Source organism: Cynoglossus semilaevis, unplaced genomic scaffold, assembly GCF_000523025.1.
Source record: "Cynoglossus semilaevis isolate Cse_v1.0 unplaced genomic scaffold, Cse_v1.0 scaffold419, whole genome shotgun sequence".
Taxonomy (NCBI): Eukaryota; Metazoa; Chordata; class Actinopteri; order Pleuronectiformes; family Cynoglossidae; genus Cynoglossus; species Cynoglossus semilaevis.
Window position 1 is genome coordinate 232,015 of NW_007585113.1, and position 9,662 is coordinate 241,676.

The 9,662-nt window shown below is 40.2% G+C and overlaps 1 protein-coding gene across 1 annotated transcript; it reads right to left on the reverse strand.

Moving 5' to 3' along the window:
- Nucleotides 1-1,270: 1,270 nt before the first annotated feature.
- On the reverse strand, nucleotides 1,271-8,570 carry stmn4 (stathmin-like 4). The gene is made up of 6 exons (XM_008337160.3): nucleotides 8,419-8,570; nucleotides 4,674-4,736; nucleotides 4,280-4,375; nucleotides 3,939-4,144; nucleotides 2,587-2,778; nucleotides 1,271-2,459 (listed from the first exon to the last, which is right to left on the reverse strand). The coding sequence occupies exons 2-6, from the start codon at nucleotides 4,684-4,686 to the stop codon at nucleotides 2,400-2,402; spliced, it is 567 nt and encodes a 188-aa protein (XP_008335382.1). The 5' UTR covers nucleotides 4,687-4,736; nucleotides 8,419-8,570; the 3' UTR covers nucleotides 1,271-2,399.
- Nucleotides 8,571-9,662: the final 1,092 nt, after the last annotated feature.

The following is a 9,662-nucleotide window of genomic DNA, read 5'->3' on the forward strand; positions in this document are numbered from 1 at the left end:
TTTTTTTTTTTTTTTTTTTTTTTTTTGAGACTTGATTTTGACCAGAAAGTTTGCTGGTTATCTGAGGCTGTGAGGGGAAAGATATTTATAGTTATATATTTACTGTAGAGAAGTTAATGATGGTATATTAATATTACTAATATTAATATTCTTCTTCTTCTACTTCTTTTTTTTTTACCAACATTACCCTATGATAAAGGCTGAATTTACATAAATATATTTGTAGGATGTGGTTTGTGGTCCATGCTACAACGTGGTTCTGCAACATAACAGACCTGAAAAAGTGAAAGTCTACAGAAACAAAAAAGAACTGATACAATTAAATAACATTATTTTGAATTTAATTACAGAGTCCCACTGAACAGACGAAGCAAGAGAAAGGGGAGCAAAGCCGATAAAAAGTACGTGTTCAGACTGGGGACTGAGGTGGTGACAGTGGGCTGCACCTGCGTGAGGCCCAACGTTTTACAACAGGAGTAGCACAAACGGCGGCTCCCTGGAACCAGGTCCTACCGTATGGTTTCTCCAGGATCTTATTCCATCGTAGAGATTAACTTTAACTTTACTGATTTATATTCATTTGTATTTAAAGCCATTTTAATTTAATTGTCTAATCTATAAAAGTAATATTATGTATACTGCACAATTTTTAAAAATGTTTTTTTGTCCAAAATTCTGTGTCTGTTTTCTTATTTAATTTGCGTGAAAAAAGAAACAAAAAAGCCGTTTATTTTTAGCATTAATATTTAAACTTTAGTAAATATAATATTTTAAGAGACAAATACAACAAGTAATAAAATGCGTACATTTACTGCTCTTCACTTGCATATTAATTCATTTGTAGATTTGACGCCGGCTTTGAATCTAAATCTTCTCAAATAGTGGGGCGGGGCCTCGACTGAGTGCGCGGTGAGGTGCCGGGGTGGGGCGTGAAAATTTTCCCAATGTAATATGGCACTGCTGTATGGTATCACTGCTGTAATGCTTGAATGATAACAAGCCTCCAGCCACTAGGTGGCAGCAACTCATGGAGTGGTTTGTACAGATAAAAATATACGTTATCAGGTTCTCAATAGTGTTTGAATTCGTGGTGGTGTGCGATGGTTATATTTCATTTAGCTTTTATAGTCAACTGCTAGCTACATTTTAAAATGTGAAAGTGAAAGTGAAAGTAAAAAAAAAATTTTGGGAAATTTGAATGTAGTATGTGTGAATGTATGTATAACTGCGAATACTGTAACATTTCAAGAAAGTACACAGACACTTTAAGGTCAGCCAAGCGTTTTTTTTTTTTACTGTCCATGCCAAACAGATATAGTCAATCCAGCTTTGCAGAGTTACAGCGACAGACACGGTTACAGCGAGTACAAACCTCTTCTGTTACACTGCCAACATGTGAAACGTTTTTTAAATTAAGTCAGTATGACTCAACAACTCAGATTTAGTTACACACTTTTTTAAGGTATGGGTTTCAAATACTTCTACTTTGAAAAAAAAAAACAAAAACAAAAAACAAAAAACCAAACGAACGAACAAACATTCGGAGCACGATGACGCGTATCAAAGCAAACAGAGTCGACGAGTTAGCCAGAGGAGCCTCGAACCTAAACTTCAAAAGTGACTTCGTCCAAATCTCTCCGTGATGGGGACCCCGCCTCAGCCCCCGTCCCCCCTTTTATATGCATATGTGCTTTTGTGTTGTGCTTAATAAAATGAGAGTGCAATTCCAAGTCTAAAATCTAGGAGACCCTAAATGTCACTGAACTACAAGTACACCGGAGATTTACAAAGTCTGAAAATGTCAGCGCGCCGCTGAGAGTCCTCGACTTTTCGAGCCTCCGTTTGTCGAGGCTCTACTCTGTCGGAACGAAAACGCATTACCTGGTTGTGTTCTAGATCCGTTCTGTGAAATCCGCTGAGTTTTAGTACATAAAAAAAATGTCCCATACCAAGACACAAGGCAGGCTGAAAAATGCTAAAGAGTTAGCACAAGGGCTGTGGAAGCAAAGTGAAGAAATGTGTCCTGCTGATGTTACAAGGTCTGATTTATCTTTAGCGCTCTCTGCAGATCGGAGCTTTTTAGCTACGCCGGTGTCCAGTATTCAAACACGACGGAATTGTCTGCTAACACTCTTTTGTCTGGAGGCTACACCACACTCCGCTTCCTTAGAAAAAAAAGCGTGATTATTATTTTTTTTTTTTTGTTGCTTTACATCAAATATGGGCTAAACTTTGTACAGCTTCTTCTTACAGTATACATGAAATGTGAAAAACTGGCAATTTATCTTTGTTTACGTTTGTTTTTTCAGCTCTTTTTCTTTTATTATCCTGCACGGTTTAACTTAAAAAGCTCCCAGTCCTGCTCTGGTTCGCTCCCACCGTTTGCGCGTTCCGCTCATCTACCGACAGGCTTCCTCCTTCAGCTCCTTGTTCTTCCTCACTTCTTCGGCGTGTTTGTCCTGCGCGCCGAACACAGGGACACAACAACGTCAGAGTCAACAAGAAACCCAACACACAGTCGGGGGAATCTAAGGCTGTTTTCCCTTTTTACTTTAACCGGGCTAAAGATCACGTGGCGAACTGTACCTTCTCCTGCAGCCTCTCCAGCATGGCGGCCAGGAGAGCCTCCCTGTTCTCCTTGTTGGCCTCCATCTTTTGCTCTAGCTTCTCCTTGGCGTTCTTGATGAAGTTGTTGTTCTCCTCGAAGGCTTTTTGGATCACTTCGCGCTCGTGTTCCCTCTTCTCTGCTAGGTGCTTCAGCAGCTCGGCCTCCTGGCACTGGAGACGGACAAAAATAACATGAAAATAAATATCACATCTGGAACAGAACATGTTCAATAATACACAGCAAAACATGTATAAATTTAAAAAAAAAAAATTAGCATCTAGCCTCATTATTAGCATTATCGCCTTAATTTCCCAAAGGGAACTCTCGAGGGATTAATATCTTCCATCAATCTATCCATCTAGCTAGCTAGCTTTCTAGCTAGTTGTCTATCCATCGATCGATCGATCGATCCATCTATCTATCTATTCATCCATCCATCCATCATACATCCATCCATCCATACATCCAGCTATCATCTATCCATCTAGCTAGCTAGCTTTGTAGCCAGTTATCTATGTATCTATCTATCCATCTAGCTAGCTAGCTAGCTTTCTAGCTAGTTAACTATCTATCTATCCATGGCCCAGCTGCAGAAAGGTTTGTGGGCCATAAGTGGCCCCTGGGCCAGAAGTTTGGCACCCCAGATTTACGGCTTAGTCATGATATCGGATTAATGTCACTTTCTTGAAAAGAATCTCTTATAAAAATGATTTAAAAAAAAAAACTTAAAACGACTCAAGTGGGAACAGTGAACTAAGATCAAGGCTGAGTCGTTTAATACATTCACTGAACTGTGCTTGACATCAGCTACGTTTTTATGCGATTATAAACTAGTCAGAGTTGGTGCATGAAAAGGAATACAAAGAAGTGGTTCCTGGAGATTGTTATTTAAACTGTACAACTGAAACAACCATGGAGAACAGTCTCTCCTGTCTGGCTCTCCTCTTTCCTGTGCACCAAATGAATACGAGCCATTGTGTGGGTGACCTCGCATGACTGCCCTCATACTTAGTCGGCCTTTTTCCACCCCCCCTGCTTGTGTTTCCTCCCTTTTCTTTTCATCTTCTTTAACTATCCCTCCCTCTTTCCTCTGCTTTCATCCATTCCTCCCCTTTTTTTTCCGCTCCCTCCCTCCTCAGCTGATAAATCACTCTACACACAAAGAGTGTTGTCAGAACTAATCCTCAAAGACCTGCTAATAGTTAGAGCTACTTTTTAGGGTCACGGAAAGAGGTTTTCCTGCGTGAATCACGACGCACAAACGTAAGAAAAACCAAACCGCCGCCACCACCACCACCGCCTACGCTCCACTCCACTCCCCCTCCCTCACCTTTCGTCTCTCCTCGGCAGCCTCCAGTTTCTTCTGAATTTCCTCCAGGGAAGGGTCACGACGCTGCGGCATGGAGGTGTTGAGTTCTGGCACGCCGTCGAAGGACGGGGGCTTGAGAATGACTTCGAAGGCCTGGCCTGAAGCCCGCTTGTTTATTTCGATCACCTCGACATCTTTGATGACACACCAGCCCAGGTCCACTGCATCTGTGGTGACGGTTTTCGATGAAATTTATTTTGTAAAATATATAGATATATATTTATATCTATATATTTGCATATTTGTATATATATGTTTATTTAAAAAAATTTTTAAATGATTTTTTTTATGTATGTACTTACCTTCTGCTTTATATGTAGTCTTTTCTAGAGTCTGTGGATTCAGGCAGGCGCATAGCAACGACACCAGGGGGAGCTCTTTGACCTTCTCTTTGTAGGCTGAGGACACACACACACACAGAGGAATGTTTCAGCTATTAGGCATGACATTGTGTTGAGTCAAACTAAATGATGACAAAGCTCCTCTGGCCTGATGATGTAATCCACCTCCGCAAAGTCAGGTACTAACTAATCCTATCACAGAACGCTTAACGCTAGTAATAAGAGATGATCCGTAAACCGGAATCGCAAATGTGCGGAGCTGGGTTTTTTTTTTTTTTTTTTTTTTTTTTATAGCCAGTATATTGACAGTAGGGAGGCGTGAGAGGCCGTGAGTTTCTGCAGTGGCTGCATTCACCTGCCAGAGTCATCTTCTCACTGCGTCTGTTTGTCTCCAGGGATGCTGACTATCCTTCTCACTCTGTCAGAATGACACACACACACAGAGAGAGAGAGAGAGAGAGAGAGGGGGGGGGAGAGAGATGATTAAATGCAGCAGCATCAAAGCAGAGACTATGTAGAGAACAACCAAAGACAGAAAACTGCAGCACCCTCGCGTAAAGCTCCTCCCATTAAGGTCTAACGCGACCAATGAGAGAAAACCCCACTGTATCTCCTACTGTAAGTCTTGCCCAGCGCAATGATGGCAGCATTTCACAAATATTTGCATCATCGCTGTAATGCTGCATCATCGGCGTTAGGATTTAACAGAATCTCCAGCAGCGGTGCAGAGAATAAAAAATCAATTATAAAAAAAAGGGGGGAAAATTTCAAAGTATCACGTGACATGAATATGAGGGAGAGCTGTAAATCTTTGAGAAGATTCTAGAAAAGGAGGAGGCATAATTCACTGACAAAAAAAAAAAAGTTCTACTTAGTCTGGAAAGTGGAGGCCATTTTTGTTGCTGTTTTGTCGAAAGAAATTACGTTATATAGGGTGTAAAAAGAAGGTTAAATAGTTTAAAGTTTAATCGTATGAGTGAATCAATGGATGAATGATGATTAATCGTGATTGGTTGAGATATTTCTTTTGGTCTTTCTGTATGTTGCTGCAACAGAAAGACAAATAACAGCAGGTGTATGTGCGTGTTTCACATTTGTTTTACCGTATGCAGATGATGGGATTCTTAATTTGAAAAAAAAAAGTCAATGAAAATATATAAAAAGTCGAACTCAAAATTTGGCTTTGTTGATTTATTGAATTTTAATCAGTCCTGATTACTATAATTACCACATTAAATTCGACAGTCTGTCATTATGACACATTTATTAAACAAAAAATAAATTAAATTTAAATATCAGCAGTCAAGATTACAAAGTTTTCTTGATGCTATTTAGGTAGTCGATGCTTGACGCAAATGCTATACGGTACCAGTTTCCTTCCTGTATTCGTCTGGTGGAAGTTGAACAATAATGGTACTTAGCGGTTAGCATGCCGTTTTATTATTTTGACTCTTTTTTTTATAATATTTTTTGGTTGACTTTTTAAATTTGGCTTGAGTTTGGCATCATCATTGAACACTCGACCGGTTAGTTTTCCATATATGGCAGGTTGGCTGCTATTTGTTTTTGTTTTTTTAATTTTTTTATTTTTGCGTTTTCGTTGGTACTGCTTTGTTTCCTTAGCTATGTCAACTAATATTTGATTGACTGGAACTTTGATATATGCCCTCATTTTCTGGTTGCTGCAGGGCATGTTTGTTTGTTGGGTGACTTGTGGTATGCAGCTATATATGTAGGCGGGCAACACTAGTGGGCGGTCGGCGGTTGACTACATAGTGACTCATTTGTGTTGCGGCCGCCGCGTTCCTCTTTGGTGTCGTCATTTGTTGTGGTTGGTTTTTTTTGTTGTTGTTGTTTGCGTGGGAGTGGAGTCTTAGTGTCGTGCCTGTGGACTCTGTCACGCGAGAGAACATGTACTAACCTTTGAGTTATTGTCCTTGCATGTACCGTTTAGTTTGTCTACTATGGGCTAATATAAGAAAAACGCAGCAATGCATCATGGCTGCCATTTTGGATAGACCCTAATGTAGTGTTTCCCAAACGTTTTTTTCTGGGGACCCATATTTTAAAAGTCACAAACCTTCGCGACTCAAGTCAATAGACATTATTGGTGAACTTCTGGGAAACATGATGCGGACGACCCAAAAATAACCAAAACTCTTGCGACCCACCTGAGGGTTGCGACCCAGTCTTTGGGAAACATGCCCTAAAGTGTAAACAATTAAAATGAAAAATGATAAATAAAAAAATCGAAATCAATAAAGTAAACACGTGACTACCTGTCAGCACATTCTGCCCTTGTATCACATGACAACCCCTGCTCGGTCGATGACCACTTCAGTGCACTCGCTAATTACATTTGTCTTTGTTTTAGGCTCCCAAAGTCTCCAAAATCAAAACTAAACAGTGTCTGTGGGTGGGTGTTTTTTCTGGTAATTGCCCCTTTATTTCCCCACCTCCCGTTGCTCCCCCTTTCTATTTGTTTTGTCTGTGTTGACCTTTACACAGGGGTGTATTAAAACAGCACGCCGGTGAATGCTGGGTGCGGGCGGGGTCAGAGCCAATCCCTGAAAGGCAGGGTTCACGCCATCAAGAGCCACACGCAGACATACAGGCCATTAATGGTCGATAATTCCATAATGAGCTATAAGTCTGTGGATAATTGAGTGATGTGAGCGAGAGGGGAGAGACGCCGACACTTGTTCGCCAACTCTCAGGTGTATTCATGAACCCGTTGGCTTCGCGAGAGGCTTCGACGAATGACGTAGCCTTGTGACAATCGGGTTCTGAATTTTCACTATACTGTATTGTAAATATTTTTTAAAAAATGAAAAGAATACCAAAATTATATGCATACATACATAATACCAAATATATATTTTAAAAAATATATTTTTATATAAATATAAAAAATATATGTATATATATTTATATTTATATAAATATATGTAGATAAATATATACCATTGTGAGACATTTAACACTATTTATTGTAAGAAAAACACATCGCAAAAAAAATGAACGTTAGCAGTTAGCCTTTCCGTTAGCCATTCTTTCCAAATGGCATGCGATGCTATGCTATTAATTTGACCTAAATTTGGAACGATTTCATTTTTTTTTTAAAATCTGTACTTTTTCTGGTTTTTGGCAACAGTGGCCAGAGGTTGCCAGATTTTTTTATTTTTTTTTCAGATTCCATTACAACCTACATACGTCCTGTCTGTTTTATATACAGTATAAACAATTGTTGCGTAAAATCGGAGCGAAAGAGAATTGGAAAGTTAGTTGCGGTTAGTGTGGTTGAGACAATGCAGCCGATATTTGTCAGTTTTGAGTTCATCCAATTCACTTGATCGCATGAACAGGATTAAAAAAAAACAAATATTAAACTTTTGTCGTCCATTATTAGAGGTTTTACATCTGTTTTGCTCAAGTGGAGATTTATTTCCCTAAGGCAAAATCCTGCTTCGATGTCCTCAAAGAACCTCACGATTCGAAGTTAGTTTTTCTTTATCCGTTTCTTGCAAAAAAAATGTTCACAATTACCACCATCGTCGTTAAATATATCAACCTATTTGTTTTTCCATAGTCCAAAAAAAAAACATTTTAATATTAAACATTTTTATCTCAAAGAAAAAAAGGGTTCAAAAACCTATTGAAAATTCAACAAAATCTAAGCTAATTACTGCCAATGTCATATTTAGTATAATATACCCTTTCTTTCGTTCCTGTCTCTCCACTCTTTCTGTGCACACACCCTTTTGCCACACGAACATGGCCAGACTCTGTCGTTGTTCCTTCCCCTCCCCAGACGTGTCCTCCATCACATTTTGCACACACAAAGCTGCGTGTGCATCAGTAATACACGGCTCCCCGCGAGAGCGTTTGTGGGTACACCGAGTCCTTTCCGCGCTTCGCCCACCCGTCAGCAGAAACCACTGCATCATCAGTGTCCTCACCCTCGCCCCATCGCACCCCGGTGACATGCTCGGATGCAGGGGAAGGTGCTGTTACGCAACCAGACCTCCACCCTGAGCCAGCCTGGTGTGTGGACGAGTGCAGGTTAGAGTTTTTGGGGAATGTGAGTGCTGCAGACTTACCCTGTCCTCTGTCCTCTGTCCTCGCTGCTGCAACTGCTACTGCTGCTGCTGCTGCTGCTGCTCCTTCCGATGAGCCGGTGGCTATGGTTACCCCCCGTCTGGAAGCACGGATACAGGCGCCGGGCAACAGCATCAGCAACAGCATCAACGCAGCCTGAATGACATCACCTTGGAGGCTTTTCATTGGTTTGGAGAGCCTACTCAGCATGGGAGGGCGTCGTCCAATGGGAGCGCAGAGTGAGGATGGGGGAGGGTTTATTAGATTGCTCGTGTTGGGCTGCAGGGTGGGTGGTCGGATCGCCGTTTTGGTTGGTTATCCTGGTGCAGCATTGTGTGATTGTGCCTGTGTGGAGGTGAAGCACGAGATGCTGGGTGTGTGTGTGAGTGTGCATCTCAGCAGGGGGGCCGATGTGGGGAACACACTAAATTATTTAATCTTCAACTGTAAAACCGCTTCCACTGTGAACACATGCGGTTTATTATTGTTGCGACTGTACGTTTAAAACCTCAGCCTGACGCCTTTTGTCTCGAAGAAAAATATGGGAAACTCTGCGTAAACGGCACATAATAACAGTCATAGTAATAATAGTTTAGCCCTAATATTTGATTTCTCGCTCGTTCACCTTTTCTACACAACCACAGTTAGTGTTTTGTGAATACCACTAGAGCAGATGTGCCCAACACGTGGATCCCGATCCACCGGTAGATCGCAAAGTGAGTACTCGTAGGTCATGATCAATTAAAATATAAAAAAAATAAAAAGTATGAATTATAAAATTTATACAGTACATATTCATATTTGTGAAAATTTACCATTACCAAAAAACATTTACAAATTGGAAAATTTACCATTACCAAAAAAAAACAAAACATTTTTTTTTATTATTAACTTGAGAAGCTTGTGTCATCTTCTGTCTCTTCTGATGTTTTATTTTTTACTTTTTGATTGATGCGAGGTTCAAAGAGATTTCAAAGAGATTTCAAAGAAGATCAAAGAGAACATTAGTCCTGCTATAAATCAAGCATTTTTCCACATCTGATAGGTAAAAACACTCCTTTTCCTAGACTATAACAGTGACTTAAACATCGGATCAATGAAAAAAACAGTGAAATATCAGGTTTGACAAAAACTCAAATTACACCCAATGGATTCCTCAATGAAAACTTCCTAGTGCCTCTGAGTTGCTGCTGTGTTCACGCACAGATCAGGTGTCATTATTATTATTATTATTGCTGTGTAACAC

Excerpts from the sequence above, each read along its gene's own strand:
- stmn4 (XM_008337160.3), bottom strand. Across the intron at positions 4,145-4,279 it reads GACTACATATAAAGCAGAAG|ATGCAGTGGACCTGGGCTGG; the intron begins GTAAGTACATAC and ends CCGTCACCACAG. Across the intron at positions 2,779-3,938 it reads CTGCCGAGGAGAGACGAAAG|TGCCAGGAGGCCGAGCTGCT; the intron begins GTGAGGGAGGGG and ends GTCCGTCTCCAG.